General features: G+C 40.0%; 1 protein-coding gene across 1 annotated transcript in view; it reads left to right on the top strand.

Moving 5' to 3' along the window:
* The window catches only part of Gpc4 (glypican 4), a 121,067-nt gene that overhangs the window by 90,962 nt on the left and 10,625 nt on the right, over nt 1–19,480 (top strand). The window contains exon 3 of the mRNA XM_004634485.3: nt 5,535–5,926. Within this exon, the coding sequence (XP_004634542.1) occupies nt 5,535–5,926 (392 nt within the window). The remainder of the gene's footprint in view (nt 1–5,534; nt 5,927–19,480) is intronic.

The following is a 19,480-nucleotide window of genomic DNA, read 5'->3' on the forward strand; positions in this document are numbered from 1 at the left end:
GGTTTTTCCCACTGTGCCATGCAGCTTCGGAGTAATAGCGCTTATTTTTTTTTAATCCCTGTGTTAAGGGACTATTCATGAGTTCAAGGAAGGCAGTTGCTTGATCCTTAAAACATGCATCTACTTATGGCTCCAAACTGAAAATTGGAGGGGAAAAAGCCCTGATCACAGACACCATATTTCAAATGCTTGTCAACCACCTCCTTTCTGATACCAGTACCTTCACTTAAAACGAACTCTCTGAGCAGCATTTCTTTTTCATAAATACAAGCAATTGCTGCAAGGAAGATCTAACTTCCCATTAAGTCAGCCTCTGATTGGTGTGGAACTCTGGGTTACACTACTCTCGGCTGCTTCTCATAGCCACCACAGGCATTATAATTGGTTTCAGGCATGATGATGGTGAGGGATGATTGCCGAGTGGCTCAGCCTAGACAGCTCTTCTTCAGTAGTTAGGGTCTGACCCTGATTCTGAGTTCTGAGGAAAAAAAATGGAGATGAGCACTGCAGCGATTAATGAAGTTGCTGTTGGAGGCTGTGGAGCAGGACGTGAAAGTCTAATTTGTGCTCCGTTCCTTACAGTAGAAATAAATGTCATGGGAAAAGAAGGGTGGAGTGGGATATGAAAAAATTAGGCTAGAACATTTGAGAACTGCTAGTTTAATAGGAAAAGCAGATGCAAAAGGGTTTTTTTTCATTTCTCCCTAATAGGAAATTACTATGATTTTGTTGATATTGTACCTAATTAGTACAGATTTTAGAATTTAAATTAGGTTTTCCATCCTTAGAAGCATAGAATGTTCTCATTTAACAGGAGCAGTGAAAATAGGTCTAAGAAGAAATGTGTTTGGGCCGTCTAGATCATGTTATTTTTGTTTTGTTGACACGTATCAGTGAAATAGTTGAATATTCAAGAACTCACCATATGATAACGAGCTTAAAAATGTTACAGATGTTTTTAAAATATCTATGCATTCATAAGAACATCTGTGGCAAGTAGTGGTATAGTAAAGGTGAATTGAATGGGGGGAAATTTGTCTTTCTTGAAATTTTCATTACACTCCTATTGGGCAGAAGGAAGATTAAGATGCATGGTTAAACTATGCACTTTGATTTGAGCCCATAAGAGCCACTTACCACATGCTTGTCAAATTGCATAGTCATTTAAAGAGATTAAATTGTGAGGTTTTAACTTGTTATATCAGTTTTATAGAATTTCTTAAGCATTTATTAACAACGTGCCCATTAAAATGGTCACTACCTTTGCAGTTTATATGACCACATTAAAGAATCCTTTAAAATGTGAAGGAAGGGAAATAAGTTTTCTGACTGAAGAACCACATTGGAATTGAGTCTGGATATAGGACCAAGCTGATCTCTTAAAATACAAACTAACAAACATACGTACACAGTAAAATTTTCCTAGACAGAATGTGTGTCACAGAAATCATATAAAGCTGGTGGTGGCACTGGGAAAGAGCATGTCAGCCTTCTCTTTTCAGTAGATCATTTCTTTAACATGATAAGCATTATATGCAGCTAATGCAACTGGTAACCTCCTGACCTGACCTGAATGAAGAACTTCAACTTTTTCCTCAGACTGTGAGTGTCTTCATGTTCATTTGGCCCTATAACACTTTGAAGCCTAAAAGATGAAACATGACATTTTTCAAAGTTTTAATTTAAAACTAAGCTTGATATGTTACTCTGTGCTGCCTCCCAATAAAACCTTTGAGTCTAAGGCCATTCATTAATGCAAGTAAATATTAAGAATTACTTAACTTAAAAATGAGTATTAAAACATAAATCCAATAATTGGAACCAGGGATTGAACTCAGGCCCTTGTGCTTGCCAGGAAAGCGCTTTTTTCACTGAGCCATCTCGCCAGCCCTTTAGTTTGCATTTTTTTTTCATTTTCACAAATCCAATAACTCTTAACCCCTACTTTCTTCTGATGTGTACCAATTTTATGAGTAGGATAATAAAAAATCCAATATAGGGAAAGACCTGTGTTGCTGTTGGAATTTGCCCTTTGAGATCATGAAAGGTTAATAACACTGGGTTGACATGGACTTGTGAATTATTTTTGATGATCAAGTTTTATTTTTCCAATATGTGAATGTTATGTGTGCAAGACAGTGGACATTATAACCCAACCCACTTGTATGTTTGTGCTCCCAGTAAGCATCCACCACTTGGCAAAAATACTGCATTTAATCATCTACCTTAACATTTAATTGAGAAAGTTCCACATAAGAAAATTTATCCTCTGACACATAAGCACTCCTAAGCCAGGCTTGATGGTACACACCTGTAATCCTATTACTTTGGGAGGCAGAGGCAGGAGGATCATAAGGTCCAACCTTGCCTGGACAACTTAGTAACTTCGTGCAACCATGTCTCAAAATAAAAACTGTAAAAAGGATGGTGATATAGCTCTGTATGAAGGCTCTGGGTTCTGTGCAGTAGCGTGCATGTGTGTGCACACACAATAATCGTATTTAGGAACACAGCAACAATCTTTTTTAAAAAATGTACTTCATTGGAAAGACCTCTCCACATCCTGAAAGCTTCACTCCCCACAGCCTCTTAGTTGCTGGTAATTGTTAGTGAGACGTGAGATGGGAAAAATGTCATTAGCCAACACAGTTTGCTCTTGTTCTTCAGCCTGAAGGTATAGCAGAATCATATGTGGCTAGACTTGGGGATCCTGATGCAGAACATCTCGGGGTGGGGCCTTAATCTTGCATATCTAACAGTTGCCTAGCTGCTGCTGAAGTGATGCTGGTGACCTGCACTTTGAGAAACACTCTGAGGATCTGAGAGAGAACAGAAGCCTTTCCCACATAACTTATTTCTCATATGGTTCTTATGTGGTTCCTGCAATAGTTGGAGTGGCTCTCTTGACTGGACTGAAGGATGCCTAGAAAATTGGTGAAGCACACTTCTGTATGTATTATGGCTTGGGTCTAGATGTCCTCCCAAAGCCTCTTACAGTCATCGATGGGGCTTTTTCAAGGGTGGCTGATCTAGACTGTGTGAATGATTCATAGTGCCAAGCAAGGATTAAGTGTGGCCGATTCCTGGATCAGTCCACTGATTGGTTTGGCATTTCCCTAATTCTGGTAGCCTGGATAGAATACAAGGGACAGAAAGAGGCTTGTCTTGTCCTTTGTCACTTTGCCACCCTCCGCCAGCCTTAAACTCTTTCTTGTGTGTGATGCCACCCTGCTTCAGAGCCGGCTGATTATGGACTGGAACCTCTACAAACTTTGAGTTAAGTAAACCTTGTCTCCTTTAAGGTTGGGTGTCGAGTATTGTGCCTCAACCATGAGAAAAGTAACTGTGACAGGATGAAGGTGTCTTCAGTGAGTTGAGTCAGAAAAACTATCCTGAATGCTAACAGCATCATCCAACAGGCTGGGACCTAGATAGACCAGAAACATGAGAGAAGATTGAGCTAGCCCTTACTGATAGTCATGTTTGACCTTTCTGAAACTGGAACAGTCCCTTTTCCCTTTGCCTGTTGTCACCAGACTGTAGTTCTTTATCCTTGGAATGCAGATTTGCACCAGAAGCTGTCCAGGAGACTTTCTGATCTGGGGCTCAGACTGGGGCTGTATCTTTGGCCTACCTTCCATTCTGAGTCTTCTGGCTTCTTGGAGTGAACATCACTTAGATTTCCTGGCTCTCCAACCTGCAGTGGGTCATTGTGGGCATTTTTAGCCTCTGTGATGATGGGAGAGACATCCCCTCATGTGTATTCTGTTGGTTCTTTGTCCACTTTCTGCTCTGTCACTCAAGGGTGAGAACTTTGGTAAAAATACCTGAGGATGAGTTGACCTCTGACTATTGGTGTATTCTTTAGAGAGAGCGAATTTGCCTTTCTTTAAAGAAAACTCCAGGAAATAACATATCAGCAATCATAGGAGGAAAGAAAGAAAGCTAGATGAAAAGACAAGAAGAGAGGCCAAAACAGAACAATACACAGAATTGGAACATCTAGAACCAGAGAGGACGATCGACGTTAGCCATAAGTCACAAGGAAGCATATAGTTAGTGTTCTGTTAGAGCCTTGAGCGAAACCAGTGCAAAATCTCCTGGCATGTAGGAAAGTCCTACACATGAATCTCCCTCCAGAAAGCTTTAGTTTACTCCATCTAGGTTTTTGGAAAACAATTTGGAGTTAGTTGTCAGCCTCTGATTCCTCTACCTAGCATTAGAACAGAACATTTTTTGTGGCATGACAGCATTCTGATAAGCCCGCCAGTGTTCTGCCTTTGAGGTTGGTGTCATATTTGCTTTCTGTTCCATGTTCACTTAGGAGCAGTTTCTTATTTGATATGGCCCTTGTGTTTTGTTCTGGTATTTATTATATTTCTTACTTATAAACTTGGTATTATGAGGTATTTATTTTTATACCAGGTAGGAGATGCTTAAAGAATGATTAATGTGACAGATAGTTCCTCTTTTCATTGATCTTCTTGTGAAAAGCTTCAGGAAAAATCTGATTTGCAGTTTGTATTTCACAAGTTAAGAATGTCAACACTTAGACCATTGCTATGAGATTGCCAAAATATAGATCTGACTGAACAGGTATTCCCACTTATGTTTTGCAGTTATTTTTCCACGCCATCTCATACATATAACAACACAGCTGTAACAACACTGCAGTATGGTTGAGTGCATTGTATGTTCATTTTCTTTCTTCCTTTCTCTAAGAGCACTGAAAAGAGACTTGTGATGTTACTATCTGAATCCTTTAGGAACCCAAATTTAACTTGGATACTTCCTGTTGATACTAAGGTCACAGGAAAACACCAACCTACTTTCACAAAATGTATGTGCTTGCCTTGCCAAGTATGCCATGTAGATAAGTATGGAGGAGAAAAAGAACTCATGCCTACAGCAGACAGCAACTTTTGAGCATGCCTGTTCTGGTCTTAGAGTATGACTAGGAGGCATGATTCATTTGATTTTAGAGGCTTGGAGTGAAATGTTCTGGAAAACATATTTTAGACATCACAGGCTCGTTTTTATTTAGCTTTGAGAGAGAGCACGAGAACATAAGTGAAAGAAAATGAATGAATGTACATGTATGTTGTACTGACTTCTGAAAAATTTTTGGTGGAAATTTTATTTTTTGCCCTCTTAGATGTAGACCCATATGTAAGTTATTTGAAACATGGGTTTCTTTTCATTGACCAAAGATTTGAGATGCCACATTCCCCAAGAAATTCATTCTTTGCAAACATGTTTTCCAATTTCTTGATTGATTAAAAAATTTTTTCATTGTACTAATATTGTTTGGAGAAGATATCATGTCTGCATCATGTCCTCTGAATGACTAGTACAAAGACATCAATATGCAATGTATTGGTTATTGTAACTGTCCTACTGACCTGTTTTGAAACTGTTTCATTGCTATTTTATCTTTTTTTCCTCATTAAAATGAAAATATTTTTTCAGATCTATGTGTAAAACACAGTTAATTACTAAAATCTCTTTCATTTTTCTTCTTCTTTTGTTTTTAGAATTCTTCAAAGAACTACTAGAGAATGCAGAGAAATCCCTGAATGATATGTTTGTGAAGACATATGGCCGCTTATACATGCAAAATTCAGAGCTGTTTAAAGATCTCTTCGTAGAGTTGAAGCGCTACTATGTGGTGGGAAATGTGAACCTGGAAGAAATGCTTAATGACTTCTGGGCTCGCCTTCTGGAGCGGATGTTCCGCCTGGTGAACTCCCAATACTACTTCACAGATGAGTATCTGGAATGTGTGAGCAAGTATACTGAGCAGCTGAAGCCTTTCGGAGACGTCCCTCGGAAACTGAAGCTGCAGGTTACTCGCGCCTTCGTAGCAGCCCGTACTTTTGCCCAAGGCTTGGCGGTTGCAAGAGATGTAGTGAGCAAAGTCTCTGTGGTAAGTGCTATTTGCGTTTTCTGTTTTGTTTCATTTTAAAAGAAAGTTGGGGTAGACAGAAACAAATCACTAGAATCTGTTGGCTCAGTAACAATCTTTTCTCTTGCCTCTCTCTTCTCTCAGACTTAGTCCTTAAACATGTACCTTTGACAGTTACTGACAAACATCTTCATATACTATTGTTTCCTGTGAGATCCTTGGTAGTCATTCTTAGAAGTGTGATCTATGTTGCCTCTGGAATCCCATGTTTAAAAGTAAGTTAAATAACCTCCGTGATGGTCCTTTTAGCTTTTATTCATTGTGCTATCAACCCCCTCCCTCTACACCAGGGGTAGAACCCAAAGAGCACCAAGGTATATCCCTAGCCTTTTAAATTTTAATTTAAATTTTAGTTTTGAAATTATTTTATTTTATTTTGAAGAGTAAAAACAATAGCAACAAAAAGACAGAAACAGGGTAACATACAATACATACGTTACAGATTTTCAAAACAAGAATAGCAAATTAACAATGATTGTGAAATTACCTGTTTTTATCATCAAATCTGTTGCTCAGATTAACAGATATAGTTGTGCAAGATTGGAAAAATAATTGAACATTAATGCTTGCTTTCAATAAACCTTAATTTTTTCTTGTCTTTTTTACTATTTTAAAATTTATTTGAAAGAGTAAAATAATATTTGATAAGACATTAGAAATGGTACACATTTAGAAGAACAGGATGAGAGGTATTCAACCATGGTTTTTATATTACACATTGCTATCCTCAATGTAGTTGCTTAGATTCCAGATATCAACATACAGAGTTAGTCAAAGTGAAAATTCTAAACATTAACTGCTATTTTCAAAAAACTGATAGAGGGCTGGAGAGATGGCTCAGTGGTCTAAAGCACCTACTTAGAACAAGCTTAGCAAAAGCATCAGGGACCGCGGTTCAATCCCCCAGCACCACATGCCAGCCAGCCCTGCCCCCTGGTGGGCTGAGCTGGCCTGTCTCTCTCTCTCTCTCTCTCTCTCTCTCTCTCTCTCTCTCTCTCTCTCTCTCTCTCTCTCTCTCAAATAAATAAATAAATAAAATTAAAAAAAAAACTGATAGAAATTATGAGTACAATCATCTCAGACATCCTGTATATAACTTCGCCCTTCCTTTTTTTCTACCCTTCCTTTTTTCCTACCTTCTCTCCTTTATTTAATCCTTATGTTCAGTTCTTTTCCATTTTACTGTATCAATTATACCTTTATGGTTTTATTTATTCTTTCAGGTTCTTACACTAGGGAGACAATACAATATTTACACATGTGGGTCTGATTTATTTCACCTATGAGCATAGCTTTTAGTTGTGTCTCTCCACTTAACTATAAAGGCCTCAGGTTTGTCTTTCTTTATAGCTGAGTAATACTCCATTGTATAAAAATATCATTTTATAAAAATTGTATAAAAATCTTTTTCATCTATTACTCAGGTGATGGGCATTTTGGTTGTTTCCAAAATTTGGTTATACAAATTGTGCTGCTATAAGCATGGGTGCACATATATTACTATGAGATGATGTTTTTGGTTCTTTTGGGAAAATACCCAGAAGGGGAATAGCTGGACTAAGTGGGACTTCCAGTCCTAGTTTTTTTGAGGAGACTCCACACTGATTAGAGGTTGTACCAGTCTACATTCCCACCATCAGTGGAAAAGGGTTCCTTTTCCCCCACAGACTCTCAAGCATTTGTTATTTGTTGATTTTTTTTCTTTGTATTTTAGGGAATGGTCTACAGGGTGTTCAGGGTCTCATTACTAAATCAGACTCATAGTGATCCGCCCATTTAAAGCCTCCCAAGAGCTGGGATTACAGGCATGTGCCACCATGCCCAGTCTCAATTGCCATCTCAGCACGCCCTGGGGGCGGGGCCGGCATGGCAGGCCCAGGGATTGAACCCACGGCTCCTGTGCCTGCTTGTAGGCGCTTTAATCTGCTGAGCTATTTGGCTGGGCTATTAGTTGATTTCTTTCCTTTTTTTTGCAGAACCAGGGATTGAACTCAGGCCCTTGCACTTGCCAGGCAGGCACTTATTCCACTGAGCCATCTCCCTGGCCCCTGATTTCTTTATGATAGCCATTTTTTCTAGGGTGAGATGGTATCAGTGTTTTAATTTGCATTTCTGGAATGGCCAGTGCTACGGAACATTTTTTCATGTATTTTCCATTTATATTTCCTCCTCTGAGAACTGTGTATTCATTTCAGATGCCCACTTTTGGATTGGGTACTTAAACTGTGGAAGTCTAATTTTTTTTAGTTTATTTTATATATTCTAGATAGAAGACCCTTGTCTGAGTGATTGTTGGTTAAGATTTTTTTTCCAAATTTGTAGGTTTTCTTCACTCCATTGGTAATTTCCTTTGACATGCTGAAACTTCTCAATGAAATGAGATCTGAGTTGTTGATTCTTCCCAGCCTTTTTAATCATTTTTCTTTTACCTTTGAAGTAGTGTCTCACTAAGTTGTTCAAACTGGACTCTCTCCTGCCTCCCCCTCCCAAGTAAGTGGGATTGTAGGCCTACCCCACTGTAAGCAGCTAGTTCTCTTCCCCTCTTCTTGCAAAAGAAACCCATGCATACAGCTTCCACATCGGATTTTTTTTTTGAATGACTGCTTTTGAGCTTATCAGTTATAGTCTAGAAAGACATTGCACACCTATGAGCATAAGTTTCCTTATTGTAAGGTGTACTTACTTGGAGCTGTTAGAAGCTAGAGCTTTCCCTACCTGTTAATGTGGACCACACTACTCTACCCAGGACTTTATTTTGTAGGATTACCAGTTCAGAAAATACAAATGTAGTTGTGTGAACAAGACCCGATGAAGTGATCCTCAGTTTCTTCATTTGTAAATTGAGTGAACTGAATGAGATCAGTATTTTTAGGCCATGCTTCTTGCAGCCAGCTTAGAAGGTATTTCATTGGCCTCAGTGAGCAGGGACAAGGAAGAAAGGGGGCTTTGTGTCCTGGTGAGTGAAATTGAACATCTCTGCCTTTGCCTCCTGTTTCCACCAGCAAAGTTTTGCATTCTCTAGCTTCCTGCAGTAGGCTTTTGAGCAGGATTTCAAAAGGGAAAATGTTTCTTTCCACTACGTTACATTTAATGATGTTTGAAAACTGTGTGTGTGTGTGTGTGTGTGTGTGTGTGTGTGTGTGTGTGTGTTTTGTTGGGGATGGAACCCACAGCCTCACACATGCTAAGCAAGTGCTCTACCACGGAGCTATAGCCCAAGCCTCTGCAACCTGTGAAGGCCCTTCTACCACTGTCCTTCCATGACCTAATACCACGGAAGAAACAGATATACTGGGGCAAAGCTGTCTCTACAAAACTGGTTGGTGGCCCTCAAAGGAAGAGCCACCTTTTAGTCCATTGCTAAAAAGCCTAGGTACACAAGGATAGCTTAGGCCATTTTGTTTTGAGGCCTGGAAGAAAAAGCCACATCAAAATTGGACAGTGCTAAACACATGAAAGTAGCCACCTGACCACCTGTCAGAGTTCATCTACAGTTAGGGTGACCATATAATTTATGGTCTAAACTGGAGCGCTTACTGTCTAAGCCAGATGGTGCTTATTAACCATGCTATTACACAGACAACAGGTGTTACTAATTGTTAATAAGCAACTCGGACTGGACAGGATGTTTGGTCACCTTCATAAGACAGGAAACTTCTATTTAGCAGAGGGAAGGAAAAGACTAAGGAATAGGAAAGTGAAAAACAGGTGCCTCCATGGCTTTTCATATTGGAATTGGTTGGTTAAAGATTCGTTGATTGGCTGTATTCTTTACAGTATTGTTTGCTGTCACACTCTCTCTTATCTCCAGGCTGTAAACTGTGAGCAAACAACTCCTTCTAGTCCATTTTTGTTTACCCACTCTTTTTTTATAAGTTATGAATTGAAAACAATTGTTGGGGCATATGAAGCTGGGGTGGGGATAAGGGAGATAGTTGTTAAAAGAATGATCTAGTTCTGGCACTTCTGCCAGCCCCACCAACCATTATTACTGTTGGGAAACCTTGTAGCAGAGGCTCTAAAACAGTGCACAGTGGATTCATGTCAAAGTTTGGGTTGTCTTTCACCTCACAGATTGGCCTTCCTTCAGCAGTTCCTTGTTTGTATCCCAAGCTGGAAAGTTTGGCGCTGTGGTGTGGCCTGTGTTTGTGTGCACGAGTACACGTGTGTGTGCCCTTATGCTGAAGACAAAGAGCATAGCAGGCAGGTGATTGTGAAGGCGCCACTTCGCATTGTGCCTCCCCTCCTCGAATTCCAGCCTAATTTTTAGGACGGAAGGAAGTCACTTCCTAGTATAACCCTTAAGATTGATCCTAAAAAAAAAAAAAAGAAAAAAGAAAAAAAAAAAGGATTGATCCTAACTTAATTACAAGAAAAGACTGATCCCTAGTCTGTTATTTACCACATTCTCACATCTGCCTAAGAGAGATTCGAGTACTTCTTCTGGGACTAGAATGAATGCAGGCAATCTGGCTTAATTTACATAGGGTCCTGTTTACTTGCCAATTTTTTAGTTAACATAATGTTTTATGAGTATTTGAAGTATTAGATTTGTGATTGCAAACTTGAAAAATACTGTTTTGGTTTCACTGTGCAGCTTCTCCTAGACGTAATGACTGATTTAAATTCAAACCCCTCAACTAAGTCATGTTAGATTATTTAAATTACATAATAATAAGACACACAGGCATTACATAAGTTTCTGAAGGTGCTGGCACAGAATCTTCTACACTCGTCCGTCTCTGGGATGTTTCTGTGTAATAGTATGCCAGGCATATTTGCAGACTTGATATATTTATTACATTAATTTTTGGAACATCATTGCAAGGTAAACAAAATTTGGAGTATAGTGTTTTGGAGAAGGTAATAATTAACTGGGCTCCCCAAAACATATTTTGAACCGAACAATTGGAAAAATCCATTTGATTAATGAATAATTAATTATAAGGAAGTTTGGGTACCCAAAGCCACTTTTGTTTCATTACATAGCGGTTCTTGTACCTCCTAATCCCAAAGCCAAGTACAGTTTCCAGGTGAAACTAGAACAACCCCAGAAATGAGCACACCTTTTGCTACCCAATAAAATTAATTCGCCTGGGCTGGAAAAAAAAAAGATTCTTCAGAGTAGGGAATATATTTCTGAATTGAAAAGACCCAGGAAGGCCTTTATAGTCAAATATGATGAGCGTCCTGCACTTGGGGCTGTTAATTGCATATGTAACTTGGAGATGGTCCCACTTTGTCTCTACAAGTGGATAGCCTGCTTTTCCAGTTTACTTTACCACAAGAAAGTTACAGTTTTAAGCTGAGTGATGGTTCAGTCACCACTTTGCCTTTGAAAGGCTATTAGCACCAGCAAGCTTAACTTACTGGAAAAGAAAGGCACTGCTTAGTTGAAGTAGACTTGCCTCGATTTTGTTTTTCTGGGCTCTGAACATTCCATGATTGCAATTCACTCCATTGAGCTTTACAATGCAAACTCAAGAAAAGTCCGCTTAATTAGTAACAGATGGTTCAAGAATACCCTGGTGCTGCACATCTCTGGATTACTTATTCCATCTTTATTTGTCATGGTTCATGATACATTTTTTATTTACCTGCTTGTAGCAGCAGTTTTGCCTGGAAGGGTGAAGTCTGTTGTGGTCTTTCAGAAACGCTCTAGTGGTTACATGCGCCATGAAAATGAATAGTTCCTATGCCAAAGAGAGTTGCACTCTGATGGTTTCAGTTAACACTGACAGAATGGGACTGTGTCTATGCCCCTGCCCCAAATACAGGGGCTTAATTAGAAATTGGTACCTTACTGTTGAGACGTCTAAATGACTGTCCTGCCTTAGAATCAGTTTCCGTTGCTCTCCCTCCATTTTTCTCTGCTTGCAGTACCCCCAAAACTATAAAAATATGAAACAGTGTTTCCAGTTCCCAGTCATATCATCCGTATTTGTGTTTGTGCATGGCAGGTGAGTGCTTCACCAATGAGCTGAACCCCACTCCTTTTTATTGTTCGCAAACAGATTCTTGCTAATAATTTGGCCAGGTTGTTCTTGAACTTGAAATGTGCCAGCCTTAGCCTTGAATACCTGTGGATACATGTAAATGTAATTTATTTTATTTTTTAATTATAATTTTTAAACCTATCAATATGAAAAACTTTTAAGAACCCAACTTATGATGGGAATTTAAACCTTAATTTTTTTTTTTCCACTCACAACCTCAGGACTAGGATTGGGCAACGCTGTGGCTGGAACAGGGAGAGTCATTGGGCAGGAGTGAGATCACAAAATTGAGATCACCCAAGATCACAATAGAAATAAATCCCATTTCAAGGGGGTTAATGAATGGTGCTGAAACTTGGAGGTTACAACTGAGTCTTAAGTATTGCCAGACAGGAACAACACACACACACAAGTATGCAGGCAGCTCCAGTTCTATTTACAACATATCCAAAAATACTCCAGAATGAATCTTAGCTTATCCCGTGCATTTGGTTATGCTCTTAAAATTCTATTATCAGATAAAAAGTTAGGAACTTCTCATCCTCGTTTCTTTGTGTGTGTGTGTGCCCTGAATTCAAAGCTAATTAGGAAACTGCTAAATAAACTCATCACCTCCCACGGCAAGTGTGGGTTTCCTATCTCATTCTCTTACCATAATTTTGGGAACTGTTTCCTGTTATTTTTATTGGGCGCTTCTGTTACCAAGCAACAGATAAAAATCTAGACCTGTTCTGTTTGTTTGGTACTATTGGCTGTGCAAAAAAATAAAATGCTGCAACGAATGTGTGTTAGGAGCTGGAATAAACTAAAAGGAAATGTGTTTCGAGCTTCAGTACAGCATGATAACTGCCATCACTGGGTAATGTGGCTTAAGGCTCGTTCTGAATTACTGAAATCAAATCCAGCCTGTGCAAAGAGTTCTGCTCCAGCATGTTTGTTCTTTGCAGGCTGCTTGCAGTAGTTTTTAATGTGGTGTTTAGAAAATGCAGGTTATTTGGTACAAAGGCTCAGTCTACGTTAAAAGAGTCCTTGGAAGGAGGCTCTTCTGCAAGGGCTTTTTATAGCAGGTATGGCATTCAGATGTCATGGGAAGTATGGATCTGCAGGGAGGCAAGGATTGGCAATGTCTTTTTTTTTTTTTAACGTATTTAGTACAGGATCCAGAAGGTCTTGCCACACAGATCAGACTCTTAGTGATTCTGTTTTCAGCTTCCCAAGTGCTGGGATTACAGGCAGGCCCACGACATCACACCCAGTCTCATTCACCACCTTAGTGTGCCCCTGGGGCAGGGCCAGCACAGCACACTGGGGATAGAACCCTTGACTCTGCGCCTGCCCAAGCAGGTGCTTTAGTCTGCTGAGCTATCTGGCCAGCCCTGCCTTATTTTTTATTTTATTTGTGTGTGTGTGTGTGTGTGTGTGTGTGTGTGTGTGTGTGTGTGTGTTTGGTGCTGGGAATGGAACCCAGGGCCCATCAGATGCTAGGCAAAGTCTACTGTTAAGCCAGGTACCCAACCCACAACAAGCGTTTTGAATGGAGGGTGGTGGTGCTGGGATCAAAGCCAGGGCTTGTATATGCATGGCAAGAGCTCTGCCACTGACCACAGCTCCAGGCTTAGGACAAGGAAATGAGATTCCTGTCCCACAGACCCTGAAAGTCTCATGTTCTGTGGACATCCCAGAAGTTCCTTGGGTTTGAGAGACCTTATTCAGTCTTTAAAAATTTTATAAGACTGTGAATTTGGTATTAACATATTGTCATTGTGGATCAATGGTTCAGATTAGTTTGGTATTTGGGTGAATAGCGTAGATGGGTTTGGGTATTGGGGTGTTAATGCAGAAGCAGTTCTGATGAAGTACCTATCATTACCACCCTCTAAAAGTAAACAAATTCTTCTTACATAATGTTCAACCCTTTTTCTCCATGTTATATCTTGCTCATTAGTAGGGTCTGATTGTCTCTCCTGTGTGTAGCTACAAAATTTCTTTCACTCTAGTATATTTTGTGTAAGGGAATTCCTTGTACTCCATGTCCAGAATATTTTCTTGAGCCTTTAAATTCTTTGTGAGGAGGGACTGGTGAGAGACACACTATAATTATATATTTTTCACACCCTTTTAGCACTGTAAACAGTTCTAAAGTTACAGCATGCATACTCATTAAATCACTGTATTAAACAATATGCCTTCCCTACCCAGTTGTCCAGTGAGTAGTGCTCTGTATAGAACACTTGTCCTAAGTTACCCTTCAATATAGAAAGTGATTTATTTGGTCAATAAGCTTTAAAACTTAAAATTGTCACTAGAAAGCATGCAGCCCTATAGCTGATTATTCATTATATATAGAGAGAAATGTACCAAATCTGGGAACTACACAGAAGGACTGACCTATCCATGTGTTGCCTTCAAGCTCCCTATAGTCTGACTCAGAGAAGCCATTTAGATACACATTAAGTGATCTGGGGGCATAGCTCAGCAATACAGCACTTGCCTAGCATGTATAGAAGTCCTTGTATGTCTCTTAGCCTCTTGGGGCCTCCCTCTCTCTACTTCATGTGTGCAGTGAGATGATAATGCTTGCTCTGATTATTTGAGGTGCAAATGAGTTGATATGTGTTGTCATTTGTGGAACAGAACCTAGAATACTGAGTATCCTATAAATTGTCATGTAAGTCAATAAAATTCAGTGGAACTATCAACAATAGCTCTTGTCACAAAGCTGAATCTTGACATCAAGACCCTTATAGCCAGAAAACCATGAAAGTTAAGTAGGCATATTCTTTTTGAGAGCATTAAACTTCTTTTTGTTGTTATTCTTCAAAGAAGAAATGGAGAAATAACACAGATTTTATTTTTTTATTCTTTCATCTTGAGATTTTGAGAAATAACTATAAAATCTGTACATCAGAAAAATGTGACTGTTGTAAAAAGCAGTCTTAAACCTCCCACACCTGTTTTTACCCCGGTCCCAAGAATTCTGGAAGTCCTTGGCATCTGAGCCCAACAGACCTTACTAAATAAAAGAAAATATATCAAATGTTAATCAGGAGCTATTCCCTGAAGTAACAATCAGGTACAGCATTTTAAGTGGCATGTTGTTTAGTGACCCTTTTTTCTCAGTCCCTGTGTAGTGTGATCTACTATTTAGTCTTTGGTCCTCTAAAGTCAAATATGCTTATATATGGAGAGATGTTATAGCCAGTAAATATATTCTAAGGGACTCGATGGAAGAAATTGAGTTAGATAGTTACAGGAAATAGAATGTGAATGAACTTGAATTTCTATTCAAAATAAAGTCCCAGATCAAAGTATGACTTGGTCCACAGTTAAATTTGCTTATAATACTGCTATACTTGTTTATGAGAGTATGGCAAGACAATTGGGAACTTGTACATTAACACCTAGAATTGTGTGGCATATCACTGTATGGAATCAAAATCCACAACTGAATCAAGGGGACCTTAGACTTTAAAGAGAAACTATAGGGATAAATTGAAATTGCACTCCCTTGTGCCCCTGGTTGGATCTTCGTTCCCTGTGAGGATTGGAACACCACTGGCTCTTTTACTGACCTACTTAGCTTCTTAGTATGTTGGCACAAGATTAGGTTCCTGAAGAGAGGCTGTCATTTGGCTTACACACTGGGGGATATGGATAGTCTAGGAGAGTCAGAAGTAGAGCTGATCTTTGATGCTTGCTTTCCACCATCCTGAGCTTGGTGGGGCCATTGAGGGCGGAGCCCCAAGGCCTAGAATGCTTGTATTATTGACACTGTCGGGGGCGGGGGGGGGGGGGGGGGGCGATGAGGCCTTGCGGCTATTCTTGTTCCTTTGGGTCTCATGACTATTCTAAAATCCTTCCCTTTATAGGAGGGCCTCGTCACACTTGACAGTTTTGCTTCCCAGGTTCTGAATCCCCTTCATGTGAACTAATGCATGGTGGTCTGATTAGTGGTTGTGAGACGAAAAATATTTTTCCCTAACTCTGGTATTTTATATGCTCTTGCATGTCCCAGTTCATGTCCCAGTTCTGTTATAACATCTCCATCTTTCTTTTCAGTTCTGGTATTATTTAATGTTCCCATAGCATGTTATAGCCAAGTTTCTTGTGATCATTTGAAGTAGTTACACAACAGATCACGTGCAGAGCATGAGCCAGTGCTTAGCCAAAGAATGAAATGGGAAAACTCTGCCAAACCCAGCTTTATAATCTTCTTTAATAAAGTTCTACTGTGTCTTTTCATTTGGTCTCTGTTTATAGAACTTGAGCCTCCACCAGGCCTACTGCATAAAGGATCTGACTTGCAGTTGAACTAAGAATGGAGTGCATTGCTTTCTAGAGTTATTTTTCAGAAGAGAATGGGAAAGGATTTCTTGGCTAAATGTTTCTTGAATATAACTATCTTGAGCTTAAATGTTTTGCTCATTTCCTAAAGACCCATCTCACCTTGGAATTCATTTGAGTTTTGTAGAGTAGATTCTGTATCCTAGAACAAACTCTCACCTGCTGTGCTACCTAATACCAATGTATGCCAGAATGATTTCTGGCACATAATTGGTGCTTTATTGATGTTCCAGCTTTTGATGTTTCTTCATACTAGGGCATTGTCTGTTCTGAAGCATATTGTTCAACAATACCAAGTGATTTTTGTAGTCATTTACATAACTCTTTACCTCTCTATAATCCAGCCATTTAGCCGTCTTCTGTGGGACCCAACTAAGATAAACCATGCCTAAGGATAGAGTTGCCTCTCTTCTGCTTTGGAAGGCAGGGAAATGGATGCATCTGGAAAATCTTTTTGTCACACATATTTGATAAGGTGCAGTTCTGGAATCAGATGTAGCAGGGTGACTGTCAGCAAGTTGCTTCATCTCTGGCTTCAATTTTCTTATCTCTTAAACATGAGAGCAGCACCCCGTGATCTCTGAGACCTCTTCCAACTCTTAAGACTTCTATGATCCTATGATTCTCAGGCCCCTTTCCTTCTTGAGGCTTATTTGCTCATCTGGAAAATGAGAAATGGCTAAGTATCAAAGTCTTAACAATCTGTGACTTTGAAGGAATGAACTTGTAGCTATCCAGAAAATCTAGTTATCCAGAGGGCCATTCCTCAAGGCTTTTGTTAGCCAAGATTTTACTGTACATTAATACATAGTTAAAGGGACTAATTTAATGCCTTGGAAAACATTTGGGACTGGTTAAAACTGGGGAAAAATCCCAAGTCTTTGCAGGGAATATTGACTTTAGTGTATATCATCTTCTTGTGACATGTTTCCCTCTTGTAGACTGGAGTTCTGTTCAGGGTAAGAGAGAGGGAGCGGTGTGCACACACCAGATAGGAGCCTGATCATATGAAGTTTTTCTCCTGATAGTACTAATCCCCTGTTCCTATTCCTAAGGACATTTTTGATAAGTGGTATCCAAAGTAACACACTGGAAAAGGTGAAATGCTTGCTGTCTCCTCCACCTCACAGCATCTGTTCCCTGAGGCCTATTTCCTTCTGAAAGTCTGTGTACAGAACTGGTTGATACTGATAGGGATGAACGTACTAATCCTCTGCAACAGACTCCACAGAGGAGGGTGGGTCAGAGAAAGCAAGACAGGAACATGGAGTTAGCTGCCATCATGTGATCCCTGGCCTGAGCCTTTCAAGCATTGATGGCAATGATTGACTGGAAAGCCAGAGCAGTTTTTTACCAAATGGAATGGGGAGGATGAATCTTTGACCTATTTCTCTGTAGAGAATGGTCCTGTCTGACTTCAATACCGTGTTCATCCTCACAGTTTCCCTTCCTCACAAAGTTTGGTGGCCTTGTATGTGTTGCCATATGGCATCGCAGTTCCTGCTTAATATGTCCCTCTATGTTTTGGCCATGTACACCCTCCTGTGACATTTCTCCAGTTTCCTCAGCCCCACATTAAAATACACCAGTACACCATCTCACAGCTTTTCTTCATTTCATTGTTGCTGCTTGGGATGATCTCTCTTTATTTCTCCACTTAAGTCCAATTCCATCTTTAAAATTTAACAGACATCTCACCGTTTCCATCAGGTGTTTCCTGAGTCCTCTGCTGTGCTGCTGTCCAAATTCTGAAGGTATTCCCATAACCCCAAGTTTGAAGTTACCCATATTCTGCTCTGTAGAATACATTCATTTGCTTTCTACACAGTCTTGGCCTAAGACAGAGTAAACACAAGTACCCTTTTAAGCCCTGGTTGGGGCTGGGAATCAGTGTTGAGGGGCAGTTTTGTAGTCTGTGTTTGGCAAGGAGAGGTGCTTGTGTTCTAGCCTGGAAAAGCCAGGCACAGTGGTCTTAAAGTCAGTCCAGGCCATGAGTGGTAGACAGGTGAAAATAGCCTCCACTACAAGAGCTTAAGGCTGATCTGCAAAGCTTGCTTGAGCAATTAAAGTAGCTGTGGAGGGCCGTTGAGATAGTTCAGTGGACTAAGCACCTGCTTAGGTAATTGCAGGGACCAGGATTCGATCCCTGGCACCACATGCCCATGCTAGCCCCACCCTAGGGCACATCAAGCTGACCACAGAGTCCAACAGTGGTGGCACACACCTGTAATCCCAGCACTGGGGAGGCTGAGAACAGGAGGAGCCATACAAGTCTGAGCTGCCTACTGAGACCCTGTACCAAATACTTAAAAGGAAAAAATACATAGTTGTGTGTGTGTGTGTGTGTGTGTGAGAGAGAGAGAGAGAGAGAGAGAGAGACAGAGAGAGAGAGAGAGAGAGAGAGAGACAGAGACAGAGACAGAGACAGAGACAGAGACAGACAGACGGGGGGAGGAGTGTGTGTGAGACAGGCATACACAGGGCACTTCATTTTGGCTGCTTAAGCACTTAGCAGTTTATGCTGAGCATTGCTTAGACAGTGCATTTGTTTATGTACTATCCTAAGTGTTGCTTGGGGAGGTCTATTTCAACCAGTTGATTCTTATATTGAATAAATTTGATAAAATTGTCATTTTTATAGTGCCTCTCATAGAAATTAATGAAACAATATGCCAATTTTGGCCATCCTGTATTTAATAGTTGGACTGCTAAGTGGTTTAGATTGTGTAATATTTATTCCCACCTCTGTTGTCTCCTCTCTAGCAAGTATCTTCTATTTATATAATCTCAATCTACTCACCTCCATGGAGCAGGTTGGGCCTGCTAGTTTTTAAACTAACCTCACAGCAAAGCTTTCAGTGTCAACTGGATAGAGATTTGTCTTTTCTGGGTCTATTTTATTTTTTTTTGTTTTATTTTTTGTTACCAGAACTGTACTGTGTTGGATTGTTTTGCTGAATTCAAGCACCTATAATATTTAGATGCCAATAGAATACCCATCTCTGACAGGACTGAACTGGAGAGGGGTATACAGAAGAAGGACCATTTTGTATTTGTACATACAGGATGGTTAGGATAGATGTACGGCTGCTTTCGCTTGGTTCAGTGAGAGGAAGCATTTGTAGTAGTAGTGTTTAGACGGGATATCCTGGCTGCTTCTTGTGCTGTGGATGAC

Source organism: Octodon degus, unplaced genomic scaffold (genome assembly GCF_000260255.1).
Source record: "Octodon degus isolate 3935 unplaced genomic scaffold, OctDeg1.0 scaffold00063, whole genome shotgun sequence".
Taxonomy (NCBI): Eukaryota; Metazoa; Chordata; class Mammalia; order Rodentia; family Octodontidae; genus Octodon; species Octodon degus.